The sequence below is a fragment of the Canis lupus genome, chromosome 20 (genome assembly GCF_003254725.2).
Source record: "Canis lupus dingo isolate Sandy chromosome 20, ASM325472v2, whole genome shotgun sequence".
Lineage (NCBI taxonomy): Eukaryota > Metazoa > Chordata > Mammalia > Carnivora > Canidae > Canis > Canis lupus.
Genome location: NC_064262.1, coordinates 44,746,578 through 44,760,426, shown reverse-complemented (window position 1 = coordinate 44,760,426; position 13,849 = coordinate 44,746,578). Strand labels below are relative to the sequence as shown.

The following is a 13,849-nucleotide window of genomic DNA, read 5'->3' as shown; positions in this document are numbered from 1 at the left end:
CTCAAGTAGCCTCCCCACTGAGAGAGGAGCCTGATCCCACAACCCTGACATCAGGACCGGAGCCAAAATAAAGAGTTGGATGCTTAACTGACTGAGCCACCCAAGTGCCCCCCCAAATGGAGACATATTGAAAGAACATAGAAGCTAACCTAAAGGGGCAGCAAAGTAACTAATTAATTGTAGGAGCTGCTGGCTGGCTCAGTCCTTAGAGCATGTGACTTTTGATCTCATCCTGGGTTCAAGTCCCACCTTGAGCATGGAGCCTACCTAAAATAAAAAAATAAAAAGAGGAAAATAAGAAATTATTGTAACCCACAAAATAAAATGCTCATGAGTTCATAGTGACATACTTGAATAAATGTATAACTAGAAAAGAATGGACAGCTGTTGTTTATAATAGAATTCCAATTAATGATTAATTAATAAATAGAAAATCACCATAGTAATTGTTGCCAGCAAGAACCATGGATGGATGCTAAAACTAGTGGGTGAAAATGTATTAAAAAAAAGTTAGGGTGTTTGCATGGTCTCTTGAGGTATCTCATAAGATACTTATTGAAAGGGAGGAAAGGGTAACTTAACAGTTGAGAAACTGGCAGACATTGCTTTAAGCAAGTAACCAAAGTCAACATCACCAATAATGAGACACATCAATATCCTATGACTCCAGATATGATGTATTGAAAAAGACACAACATCATTTCTGTGGGATTCCTGCCCAAAGTGTTAGGGTTAGGGTTAGGGGTTAGGGTTAGGGTTAGGGGAAACATGAGGAAACATGGGACAAACCCATATTGATGAGTAGTCTACAAAACTAGCACTCTTCAAAAGTACTAAGGTCAGGGGATCCCTCGGTGGCTCAGCGGTTTGGCGCCTGCCTTCGGCCCAGGGCGTGATCCTGGAGTCCCAGGATCGAGTCCCTGCATGGGGCTCCTTGCATGGGGCTCCTTGCGTGGGGCCTGCCTTCTGCCTGTGTCTCTGCCTCTCTCTGTGTGTCTCTCATGAATAAATGAATAAAATCTCAAAAAAAAAAAAGTATTAAGGTCATAGAAGACTAGGAAAGACTGAGGAACTGCCACAGAGTGGAGATTTTGGAGACACGACTAAACGCAACATGAGATCTTGGATGGGATCCTGGACCAGAGAAAGGTCACCAAAAGCGGAGAAGGGATTTTTGAACTAGATGAATCTGATTCCCAACCTAGAAAGCAGGCTGCCTGGGTCTGGCTCAACCACAGGCCACTTGAGCACCGCGTGACCTTGAAGAAGTCCCTGCCACCGTCAGACCTCAGTCTTACCTTCTACTAAATAGGATGCCCGCCCCCTTCCGGGCATCTCGGGCGTTGGAAACTACGCAGGCGCGAGAGAGACTGCTTGATTGGCTATTCGTGGTGACGCACTTGCGAACAGTAGCAGCCCCTAAGCCCCACCCCTTGCCTGCCGCGCCTCCTAGCACGCATATCGGCCCCAAGCACGTCGCCTACACGCCTGATCGCACGCATGGTGCGTGGTGACGTCGCGGCGGCGCGGGCGCCATCCCGGAAGCGCGAGCAAGGCCGCCAGATGTGCAGGTGCTGCTGTCACCGACGCCGGGGCCGAGTTCGGGGTGGGGCTGGGGACGCCGGGACCGCTGGGGAGCCGGGCCGGGTCGGGCGCGGCCCCGGGCTGTCGCGGGGTGGGGCGCGCCGCTGGCCACATCTGGGCTCCCCTCCTGCGTACAGGCCTCAGTTTCCCCGTCCGCGCAATGTATGCGCCGGCGGCGCCACGGGCCGGTTCCGGATCCGGGGCGCGGGAGCTGGGGCTGACTATGTTCAGGCTGTGCAGTGTTACCCGGAACCGGGCGTTGCCCTCTTTGGGCCTCAGTTTCCCCGCTTTGCAGGGGCGGGGCGTGAGGGGTTATGCGAGTCCCACCTCACTCGCGGGTTTTGCTAAGGTTGGGTCGCCAAGTTAAATTTTGTTAAATAAGCGGATGGAATTATGGTGCCTCCGCCTTGCCGTGTGACCTTGGGTAACTGAACCCACCCGTGTGCGCCTTAGTGCCCTTGGAGATGATAGTGTTTGCTTTATAGGGGAGATTGGGGATTAAATGAAGTGCTGTCCAAGTGTTTGTTCCTGTTCTTGGAAGTACCAGGGAGCCCCTAGCTAAAATGCTGGTTCCCCGGCCCCGCCCTAGGACTTCATACTCTGCTTGGAGAAGCAGCCCGCTCTGAGCCCAGCTCCTTATCACTATTAGTTTCAGTACCCACAGACAGCGCTGTAAGGTTCTGATTCTTTGTTACTCTCCTTTTCTGGATGAGAAAACTGATTCAGGGAGGTGAGGTGACTTTCCCAAGGTCACACAGCCTCCCTCTCTGCATGTTTTCCTCATAAATACATTTGGAGCAGGGATCAGAGCTCTTGCTGGGTAATTTCCACCCTGTATGTGGGCCAGACTAGCTGTTAGCGAAGTCTTCCTGAGAAAGGCAGCTGGATGGAGAGTGTGCCTTGAATCCCTCAGCCCCATCTGGGACCCAGAGACAGGAAAGAGCCCTACTTTGGAGCAGAACCATTTTCCACGGGTCCAAATCTTGCACCTGCCAAGCACTAGCTGTGGGGCTTCCTGCCACAGGGCTCTGCCCTTCGAGCCCAAGTGTCCTCTTTATATATGATCATACTTCTTTGGAAATGTGGATACTGTGGGTGGTAGTACTTGGCATGTAGTAGGAATTCAATAAACATAGTGATTATTGGGTGAGGGGAACTTCACCAGGTGTGGCAGTTTATTTCCAGAAGACAGTAGGGGCTGCAAATAACTCTTGGCCTCCTTGATGCTTGCAGGGAGAAAAGTATTAACATTTGTAAATGAGGCAATTTCACACGCACGCATGCACACACACACTTCTGGTTTGTTTGTTTTTTTCCTGGAAAAATTCAGAAGTGTGGCAGAAGTTAGTTGCTGTAAGATGCAGCTGTCCTGGCATAGGTGAGCATTGAAGATCTGTTCAGAGTCACACTTTTGTGGATCCTGCAGACTGTGGGCTTTTGAGTTGTGACTTGGGTTTACTGGCTATGTGACAATGACCCAGTTCCTCAGTGTCTGAGTCTCAGTTTCTTGATATGTGATTAAGGATAACAGTTCTCAGTGTATGAAGCTTAGTGGTTTGATAGCATGCAGTAAGTGATCAATAAAGAGGAAGGTAGAGTTAAGTGGGCTCTGAAAGCCCTTCCTGGTCCTGTATGTGAATCTCAACAAATTGCAACTGGGCCTTTCTGTTGGCAGGTAAATATGTAGACCCCAGAGCCAAGCTATGTCAGGACTCCAGGTTTTGTTTTTTGTTTTTTTTTTTTAAGATTTTATTTATTTATTCATGAGAGACACAGAGAAAGAGAGAGGCAGAGACACAGGCAGAGGGAGAAGCCGGCGCCATGCAGGGAGCCTGATGTGGGACTGGATCCCAGGTCTCCAGAATCACACCCCAGGCTGAAGGTGGCGCTAAACCGCTGGGCCACTGGGGCTGCCCAGGACTCCAGGTTTTGCAGGACACTGCCACCTACCCTCAAGGGTGAATGCTGAACCTGTGGCCCCTCCTGCCCTGGCATGGTCCAGGAGGCCCCTACCCGCCATCATGCTCATCTGCCTAAACACAGAGCCATCTAGGTTGCTGGGGCCCACAGACTGAAATTCTTGGCTTTAATTGTTAATAAAAGTCTACCGTCGTCGGAGTGCCTGAATGGACTGAATCCATTAAGCTGCTGCCTTCGGCTCAGGTTATGATCTCCAGGTCCTGGGATTGCACCTCACATCAGCCACCCTGCTCAGTGGGGAATCTGCTCCTCCCTCTCCTGTCCCTCCCTCCTTCCCTCTGCTCATATGCCTTTTCTTCCTTTCTCTCAAATAAATAGATAAAATCTTTAAAAGCAAAACAAAAGTCTATTGTCCTAACTAGAGGTGAGTTTGAAAGCTGCTAAGCTAAGTTCTGGTGATCCTTGCTGTGAGCCAGGTTCTGGGCTGGGCTCTGGAAGAGAGACATACCTCTTGGAGCTGACAATGTTTTGGGAGCAAACTGGTGAAAAGGTCAACTGATGGGGCACCTAGGTGGCTCAGTTGGTTAAGGTTCTACTCTTGGTTTCAGTTCAGGTCATGATCTCAGGGTCATGGGGTTGTGGGACTCTCTCCCTCTCCCACTCCCCCTTCCTTCCTTTTGTGTGTGTACACATATGCTCTCCAAGATAAATACATCTTAAAAAAAAAAGGTCAATTGATAACATAGAGAATTTTAGGAAAAGATGAGCCAATGAAGCAATAAAGCGATGTGCTAAAAGTAACCAGAGTAGGGACTAGTTATCAAAGACCTCTTGGGAGAGAAGATACTGGAGGTGGTGATGATTCGAGGGGGCAATCATACTTGTAGGGACAGCAGGTGCAAAGCCCTATGGTGGGATGAGCAAAGCAAGGGGATGTGGGAAGAGACTGACAGATCTGTGCAGGTAGAAGTGGCCATGGCCTTGGGCCTATGGAGAGTTGGGGCCGCAGAGGTGGGTGGGTGATGGAATTCTGATGTACTTGGGTGCAATTTGCAGATATGTCCTCCCAACACCCCTGAATTCTTAGGATGACAAAGCTGTGGCTCAGGTGGTGTGACCAACTTATGGTCATGGGGCCCGGGGTTCTGAGACCCTCCTTCCATCCCACCTACCCCAGTGGCTGGTATAGACTGAAGACTTCCTGCTTGTTTCAGGCAGCGGAGGAGGAAGAAGAGATGGACCCCCCGGACTCGGCCTCGAGGGTCTTCTGCAGCCGCATCCTGAGCATGGTGAACACAGATGACGTCAATGCTATCATCCTGGCTCAGAAGAACATGTGAGTGGTGGCCAAGAGCTGTGGGCCCCGGGCGTGGGAAGGAATCCACTTGCTGGCCAGCATTCTTGCCCTGCCCACCCCTACCCTGGGCCCACACTGGTGATAAAATGAAGGAAATGAGCAAATTTGCCGGCTGGCTCCAAAGTAAATTCCTTCCTGGCCTGGAGGCGAGGCCTTGGCACAGGAAGCAGGGCTTTGGGATGGTTTTGCAGCTGCGGATGGCTTGGCAGGGGCCGCAGCAGCTCCTATCCCAAGACCTGGAGTGGGGAGTGGGGGATAGGAAGGAGCTGCAGGAGGGGATCTGAGGAAGCCAGTGAACTGATCTCCCATTAGGAATCTGGTCCCTCAGAGCCTAGGCTGTCTCTGCAGAGTACTCATGGTCTTTTGGGGGGGCCGTCAACACCCTTTGCCCTCCTTGGGGCTTGGCATGTGACCACCACAGCCTCACCCTAATTCCAGCCTGCTCTGTGGGGAAGAAAGGCTTACACAATCTTAGGGTGGAAACACAGACTCCTGTGGCTTTATTTTTGTGTATTTAAGACAAAGTCTCTTCCTTCCACTTATGACACAATACAGACCTGATACCCTTCCACTTCTCTCATCCTGTGACAAGAGTGCTGGGTTTGTCTGGGTCAGATTTAGGCCTGGCCTGATGAACTCCCACAGTCAGGGAAGACAAAACCAGACACAGACCTTCCTGGCCCCATGGTATCAGGGCTGGGCCAGAGGAATAACTTGGGTCTAGGAAGTCCAAGGAGTCAGAGTCTGCTTGAGAGGGAGGAAAGGCTATGTGAGAAGTATGTACTGGGTAGGATTTTAGGGGTTTTTGTTTGTTTGTTTTTATCTGTTTGTTTGTTTTTTAAAGATTTTATTTATTTATTCATGAGAGACACACAGAGAGAGAGAGAGGCAGAGACACAGGCAGAGGGAGAAGCAGGCTCCATGCAGGGAGCCTGATGTGGGACGCGACCCCAGGACTCCAGGATCATGCCCTGGGCTAAAGGTAGGCACTAAACCACTGAGCCACCCAGGGATCCCCCTTAGTTTTTGTTTTTTAAAGATTTTATTTATGTATTTGAGAGAGTGCACACAAGAGAGCACAAGTGGTGGAGAGGGAGAAGTAGGTTGCTCATCAAGCAGGGAGCCTGATGTGGGGCTCGATCCTAGGACCCAGGGATCGTGACTTGAGCCAAAGGCAGCCGCTTAACCAACTGAGCCACCTAGGTGCCTTTTGGGTAGGGTTTTGAAGGTTGAACAGGAGTTTGCTAGATGGCTCAAACAGCAGGTAGAGTTTTGTAGGGCAAGGGAATAATACATGTAAAGATCATGAAGCAGGAAAGGGCTTAGCATGATTAGTTTGTGGGGCATGGCAAGTTTGTAGAGCATTGTGTGTAGGGCTGGTGCTTTCTCACTGCTGCCAGGCTGGACCGCTTTGAGAAGACCAACGAGATGCTGCTGAATTTCAACAACCTGTCAAGTGCCCGCCTGCAGCAAATGAGCGAGCGCTTCCTGCACCACACAAGGACCCTGGTGGAGATGAAGCGAGACCTGGACAGCATCTTCCGCAGGATCAGGTGGGTCCTCAGCCCCTCCAGCTTCTGCCTCCCACTCTGAACCTCAAGTTCCTCCCCTGTTCAATGAAGACCATCCACTCCCTATAACAGAGCAATGAAGGAGATTTAGCTCCTTTGCTTTATGAGGCTTTAGCGCTCACTTAGAATCTGAGAAGTTCTGAACTTTGGGATAAAAAATCTTGAAGTTTCTGAATTTAAGTTTCATTTATCTTTTGCCTAATGCAAAAGGCAGGCAAGTGCAGCCAGGGGAAGGCAAGCCTCTGGTCCCTCCAGCCCCCAATTCAGGTCTTCTCTCAAGAGGTGTAAGAAATTGCCAGTTTTTTGTGGGTCCCTTCTGAGCTGTTTTCTGTGACGAAACACAGAATGCTCGAGGCAGCACTCAAGAGCCTGCATCAGTGCCACTGTTAATGACTGTGGCCACATGCCTGGGCCTGGAGTGAGCCAGAGCTGCACCCACAGTTCCCCTACTGATGGAGTCACTTCCTCGGCCCTGGGGGCAGCCACACCCACTGGCAGAGCAGAAATCATGCGATGGGCCAATTAAATTTAGAAAAGCACATATTTTCTGGGGCGTCTCATTGGGCTGGTTGCCCAGGCGTGGTGTTGGGGGTGAGCTGGAACCCCAAGTATTGGCACCCTTTGTGCATATCTGTATCGCCCGGGAAGAAGAAAGTTATTTCTGCCCAGTTGCCCTGTGGGTAGGGACCCAGCAATGGTAGTACTTCTGGTGGGGACTGGTTGGCCACGGTCAAGGATGAGACTCCACCCCAAAGATCCCTTTATCATTCTTTTTAAACATGACTTTATTACTTTGCGGGGAGAAAAGGACAAACAGCTGGTTAGAAATGAAGCAGGCATTTCTCTGTGAACAACATTTTAATATGTGCAAGGTACGTGGTGTCTGGAATGGATAATCACTCCTAACACAGACACTCTCATCCCAGTGATGGGGGACCAACTGGAACAAGTCACTCAGGGGAGTGACTGCTGAGGATGGAGTGAGGAAGCCTCCTGGAAGGTTATCTGGACAGAGGAGGGCAGACATAAGAAGGGCATGGCAGGTAGAGGGCCCAGCTAGGCCCAGCATCAAGGACACTCAGAAGCTCTGTGACAGCTGGGTGGCTGCCATCTGCCCAGGGGTGAAAGGTCTGCAGGGCTGAGCACATGGGCCTCTCTCCAGCCCAGGAACAGTGACAAGCGGTACCGGGGGAGGGGGGTTCCCATCCCTCAACCACCTGGAGCTGGCAGTTAGGGTTCCTGGTGTACACCAGGCCCAGCCTGTCTGCTTGGCAGGTTCAGCCCTGTATGCCTTCCCTTCCCCTGCAGGACGCTGAAAGGGAAGCTGGCCAGGCAGCACCCGGAGGCCTTCAGCCGTAAGTGTCATCCAGGGCTCTTGTGCCCCACGCCTGGCCTCTGTACTCGCAGATGCCAGTGCCCTCACCCCAGGGCTGGCTTCTGGAAGGTCACCTCAGGGGCTGACGCTGAGTCCAGGCCCTAATGGGCAGTAGATCCAGAGAGACCTGGAGCAGGGGGCAGGGGTGGGGGTGCTTTTCTGGTCTTGGCCACCTGTAGAGCAGATGCTGGGACCAGGATCCCTTTCCTGGGGGGAGGTTACACAGGGGAATATGGATAAGAACGATGACAGTCCTTGCCCAAGTGGATTAACATAGCCCTATGAGGCAGGCTTTTACCTGTAACCACCCATGAAGTGGGCTGAGACTATCCCATTTCATACAGAGGGAAAGTAGCCCAAAAGATCAGTGACTTCTCAGAGGCAGTGCAGCATCCCCCCATGCTGAGCCTCATTCTGCGCCCTCTGCCAAATGGGCCGACATTTCCCCACCCCAAGGCTGTTAACAACCAAGGGCAATTCTGTCCGGGCACCTGGCTGGCTCAGTCAGTAGAGCATGCGACTTGATCTTGGGGTTGTGAATTCGAGTGCCACATTGAGTGTAGAGCTTCCTTTTTTTTTTTTTTTTTAAAAAAAAAAAGGCAGTTCTATTATCAGGCCTGGTTTATAGAGCAGAATGCTGAGGCAGCCTGGTCCTGGTAACACAGTCAAGAAGGCAGAGCCAGGCTCAGGCCAAAGGCCCATGTTGACTTGACCCCAGAGAAGCCAGGTCCTGGCCGCACCTTGAAGGAAAACCTCTCACCTGCCAGGGCCTCAGTTTCCTCCTCTGTAAAATGGGCCACATTATGCCCCTTTGGGTGGCAGGGGAGCTGTCAGGGGTCATAGGCCCAGTAAATCCCTCATTACAGTGCCCACCATAGTGACTAAGCCAACTCCATCCTCCAGATATCCCAGAGGCATCCCTCCTGGAGGACGAGGATGAAGACCTCATCCCGCCCAGCACCACAACCACCATTGCCACCTCGGAACAGAGCACGGGTTCATGTGACACCAGTCCTGATACCGTCTCACCCTCCCTCAGCCCTGGCTTCGAGGACCTCTCCCATGTCCGCTCCAGCTCCCCTGCCATCAATGGCCGCAGCCAGACAGACGATGAGGAGACACCGGGCGAGTAATACTACTCCCTGGCATCCCAAGGGGTCTCAGGGCAGTGGCAGCACTCCCTCGGTGTCTGAGGTGGCAGCAGGTAACCCTGCCTGGAGATCAGCTTTGCCACCCTGTTCTGTCACCTGGAGCTCCCCAGGGGACAAGGCTCCCTCCCAAGGGTGTGGAATTCGTAGGGGTCTGTCATTCCCACTTCTTCCTCATTGAGAACATCTGTCTTCTGCAGACCCTTCTGCCAAGCCAGGGGATGATCAGCTTGGCTGGAGTTGTTGGGCTGGGCATAAGGGAGCTTCTCCAGAGCCAGGCTTGAAGTTTGCTCTAACCAACATTTAAAGGCTCCCAGAGACCAGAGCCAGATAGCTCCTGCCCCAGTGCCTTGGTCGACACCTCCTCAAAGTGGACCAGCACTGTCTTGTCTGAGTTCACCCCAGCCCATCCCTGCACCTACTAATTCTGGTCTCCTTCTCCCTTCTTCCAACAAAAGTATTGAATACTGTCTCCAATCGGTATCTCAAGGAGGTTTCTGAGACAGTTGTAGAAGGCTCAAGATGAAGGCTGGCCATTCAGCTACAAGCCTGATAAGGCCTGTGTTTCTCTGACCAGAGGTGGAACCCCGAGGGCCCAGCAGGCCTTTCCCAGGGCCTCCATGGAGCAAGCTGAGCCACCTTGGAAAACAGAGTTAAACGGAATATTTTTGTACCCGATGTTTACAGATGCTGTTGGGAAGTTATCAATAAAAAGACTGTTATTAAAAAGGGAAGGGTGTACTTAGCAGTGGCTTCCTTCCATCCTTGGGCCCAGGCGGCCATAAGGGGGACAAGTAAGTGCAGGATGTGAGACAGGAGGGGTATGAACGGCCAGGTACCATTGAGCTAGAAACAGATGTGGCTACTGTTGGGAGTCTCCAGTAGCAACCATAATAACCCAACTTCCTATCACCACCTATGTATGTACTCACACATGTTGTTCCCACTGCTCACAAGTGTTCCCTTAGCTCTTTGAAAAACTCCTCCTCCAGATTTGTCTCAGGATGGACTCCTTAGGGACCCAGGCTGAGTCCCATTCCCCAGTAGACACTGTGTAGAGTTCCCTCATCTTTTAAGCACTTAGAAATTTAATTGTTATTAAAGGCATCTTCCTAGATCCAAGAGTGTGTGCTTTTGCCCATCAATAGGGGGCGCTGGTAAGCGTTCAAGGAAATAAAGAGCTACGCTGTCAAATCTAAAGGTAACTCAAGACTCAGTCCTAACAAAAGTCCTCCATGGCCCCAAACAGACCCTGGGTCGCACCCCATTTTCTTGAGTGAATGCACCAGCCCCACCTGCCCTCACTGCTCTTAGTGCCACCTTGAAATTCATCCTCTCCCGGCGGCCAGAAACTTTTCAGATAACTGACTCCTAGTGTTAGGTGGCTCCCAAGTGTCTCACACGTCCCACCCTTGCGCCTCCTCCTACCTTCTGTGTCCTGACCCCTGAGCCCTGGACCCTCTGATCCTTTACTTAATTCCTTGGTTTTAGCACAAATAGTCTCCTCTACTGTAGTCAGGAAGCATCCCCTAAGAGGCCGCTGTGTGCCATCAGTTTTTGGCAACCCACAAACATAGGGTGGAAATACCCAGAAAGATGTAGCCGCCCCCTCACGTGACTTGGAAGACGGGTCCTACACCCGGAAGCGGGATGGCGACACTTGCCCACAGGCGCCGCGGCTTCGTTCGCCAGCACCCAATATGGCGGCAGGGCGGGGCCGGGGTGGGCGCGGCGCGGATTGTGACGCAAGCGCGCAGCGTGCTGAGTGCGCAGGCGCTCTCAGCGGCAAATCGGCGGTTTCCGGTTCCGCCGCCCTCTTTCTCTTCAACGAGGTGGGCGAGCGGTTTGGTGGCGGCGGCCTTGCGAGTTCGCTCCAGGTCTGGATAGGGCGGGAGGCTGTGGGGGGTCGCAGGCGTCGAAATAGTGGAGGGGTCGGCCTGGAACCCGTCCGCGCGGGCAAGGTTCCGCAGGGCGGCCGGGTCAGCTGAGTTGGGCGCGTGAGGCCGTGGTTCTCAGCCTGGACTGAATCCCGGTATGCGAACGAGCCTTTGAGAGACGGGGCCTGTGTGCTCTGCTAGCCCAAGCTACCCCACGAGGCTTGAGGGCGTGGATGGTCTTCTTGGGCAAACTCCTTAATGGAGGAGGGGTATGAAGCCTATAGTTTTTTTTTCGGGCCATGTAGTGCGTCAGTTCTCTTAGAATTATTAAGTTCTCTTTCTCCTACCACAAGGTTATTTTCTACCTGATATGTTTTAATACGTCTATAAGGAGAGGGTGGTAGCGTTCACCTTATACTTTTTTTTTTTTTTTTGGACGATGAAATTATGTGTAAACAAGTGCCAGGCACGTGGTTGGCAGATACCGTTTATGGGTTGGGGCAAAGGCAGGAAGCGTGGTTTGGCGAGTTTGGGTATAAATTGGGAGAGAAGCCAGGGTGTTGGGTGTCTGAGCTTGGAGTTGGAGAGAACTGCAAGGGAGGAAAGTGTGTTGGAGGAGTGGCTACTGAAATGGGATTTCCACTCAGGTAGCAGGAAGGGCTGCTTGTGGAGCAAATGTGGCTTACAGAAGGAGAGGGAGGCTGGGATCTCCAGACCACACTTGAAAATTTTGTCTGGCAAGATAGTGCACCAGCCATGTACTTTTCATTCCATCATCAAAGTTGACAGCCTCATTTGCTGGATCCAAGGAGCATAACCACAGTCCTTTTTCCCATGAAACACCCTTTGCCGTAATGGTCCAGGGGTAAGGTAAAGGAAGCATGATCTTGTTTATAAGACAGGTTTGGGCTGCAGGCTTAGAGAGGTGGAAGGAGACGGGCACTGGGGTGCGCCTGTAATTGTGGTTGATGCTGGCACAGGGCTGGCAGGGTCAAGGCTTGCCAGCCCCTGAGCTCAAACTGCTTGCACCTGCATTTCTCACACCTCCATTCTATTTCCTACCTTCCAGCAGACGCAGAGATGCAGATCTTTGTGAAGACCCTGACGGGCAAAACTATCACCCTTGAGGTCGAGCCCAGTGACACCATTGAAAATGTCAAAGCCAAAATCCAAGACAAGGAGGGTGAGTTAGGCTGAGTCCAGAGGCTCTGTCCTCTCCAGCTCAGAGGAGCCACTGTCATGTGCAGGATGGGTACTGAACTTGTATAGACCTCAGCCTTGGCAAGTACTTCCCCTGTGTGATCTCCGGAACAAGGGAGCTTGTTCTCTTTATCTTAGCTCCCCTTTTGACAGATTGGAGGTAATGCTAGAGCACCCCTGCGGGGAGAGGGGAAGCTGCCAGTAATATACTCACCAGAGCCTCCATAACAGAGCTTTCTTCTTCCCAGGCATCCCGCCTGACCAGCAGCGTCTGATTTTTGCGGGCAAACAGCTAGAAGATGGCCGAACTCTGTCAGACTACAATATCCAGAAAGGTACTGGGGGTAGGGTGGTTGGACAAGACCCCTTGAGTCCTAGGACCAAGGATGAAGTTTTGATGGCCTCGCTGCAAATGAGGGGTGGGGTGGGCTGTCTTAAGGTGAGGGTCAGATGGGGCCAATGAATTTTGCTTGTGTAAAGTTTTTGTTGGGGGGAAACATCCTATGGTCTCTAGGTTTCCAAGTGGCAGTGGTTTCTCATCTCTTGTTGACCTTTTTTTGTTGTTCAAAAGTGTGATAAAACAGGACATCTGGGGATCCCTGGGTGGCGCAGCGGTTTGGCGCCTGCCTTTGGCCCAGGGCGCGATCCTGGAGACCCGGGATCGAATCCCACGTCGGGCTCCCGGTGCATGGAGCCTGCCTCTCTCTCTCTCTCTCTCTCTCTCTCTGTGACTATCATAAATAAATAAAAATTTAAAAAAAAAATTTAAAAAAAAAAAAAAAAAAAAAAAAAAAAAACAGGACATCTGGCTGGCTCAGTTTTTTTTTTTTTTTTTTTTTTTTATGCATGAGAGACAGAGAGAGGCAGAGACACAGGCAGAGGGAGAAGCAGGCTCCATGCAGGGAACCTGATGTGGAACTCGATCCCGGGTCTCCAGGATCATGCCCTGGGCTAAAGGCGGCGCTAAACTGCTGCACCACTGGGACTGCCCTCAAATCTTTTTTAAAGAAGATTTTATTGTTAGCAATAATCACATGCTCTACTGACTAAGCCAGTCAGACACTCCTTGATGTCACTTTTTGCAGCAACTAAATTTATTTTGCTCAGCAAAGTAATAGATCAACTTTGCATACCTTAGAAATTGCCTTGTCAGGAAACCCCTGTGCACACTATGTTTGGCATATATTAGCTTCAGACTTCCCAAGGGCTAGTAGGAAGTGAGATGGAGGTTCTGTGATGTGGTCTGGGCTGTTGTGTCCATCTTTGTGTAGAATACCCCATCAGGTTTGAGAAGCTCTGGTCTGGAGAATCCTGCTCTGAGCCTGAGGCGCTGGGGCCAGGTTCAGTCACTGTCTCTCTTTGACCCTCCTATAGAGTCCACCTTGCACTTGGTGCTTCGCCTGCGAGGTGGCATCATTGAGCCTTCACTCCGCCAGCTGGCCCAGAAATATAACTGCGACAAGATGATCTGCCGCAAGTGTGTACTCTCAGATAGGGGTGGGTGGCTGGCCCTGGTGGGAGGGCTTGGGGTTGGGGTTTGCCCTCACCTGTCTCTCTCGTCTTTGTGAAGGTGTTATGCTCGCCTGCACCCCCGTGCTGTCAACTGCCGCAAGAAGAAGTGCGGCCACACCAACAACCTGCGCCCCAAAAAGAAGGTCAAATAAGGCCCCTCCACCAGCTCTTCCTTTGCCCGCAGGGCGGCCTCCTGCCCGAGCCTCAATAGGTCCTGGGGCCTCAATAAAGTTTCCCTTTCATTGACTGGAGCAGTAACTGGTGTCTGTGTGGCTGGTCTGTCCAACGAGGAGCTGGTTGCATTG

General features: G+C 51.7%; 2 protein-coding genes across 7 annotated transcripts; both read left to right on the top strand.

The window, feature by feature from the left end:
• The first annotated feature begins 1,414 nt into the window (after nucleotides 1-1,414).
• On the top strand, nucleotides 1,415-9,673 carry KXD1 (KxDL motif containing 1). The gene is made up of 5 exons (XM_025458106.3): nucleotides 1,415-1,571; nucleotides 4,719-4,840; nucleotides 6,262-6,414; nucleotides 7,741-7,787; nucleotides 8,711-9,673. The coding sequence occupies exons 2-5, from the start codon at nucleotides 4,740-4,742 to the stop codon at nucleotides 8,938-8,940; spliced, it is 531 nt and encodes a 176-aa protein (XP_025313891.1). The 5' UTR covers nucleotides 1,415-1,571; nucleotides 4,719-4,739; the 3' UTR covers nucleotides 8,941-9,673.
• A 1,000-nt stretch (nucleotides 9,674-10,673) lies between these two features.
• UBA52 (ubiquitin A-52 residue ribosomal protein fusion product 1) lies at nucleotides 10,674-13,802 on the top strand. Of its 6 annotated transcripts, none has more exons than XM_025458107.3 (5): nucleotides 10,674-10,832; nucleotides 11,902-12,015; nucleotides 12,281-12,367; nucleotides 13,407-13,509; nucleotides 13,603-13,802. In XM_025458107.3, exons 2-5 carry the CDS (start codon nucleotides 11,913-11,915, stop codon nucleotides 13,694-13,696), a joined length of 387 nt encoding a protein of 128 aa, XP_025313892.1. In that variant the 5' UTR covers nucleotides 10,674-10,832; nucleotides 11,902-11,912; the 3' UTR covers nucleotides 13,697-13,802. The 6 variants fall into 6 exon arrangements, with proteins under 6 accessions (XP_025313892.1, XP_048954063.1, XP_025313893.1 ...); XM_049098106.1 differs by having other exon boundaries at nucleotides 13,407-13,513; XM_025458108.3 differs by having other exon boundaries at nucleotides 10,675-10,832; nucleotides 11,905-12,015.
• Nucleotides 13,803-13,849: the final 47 nt, after the last annotated feature.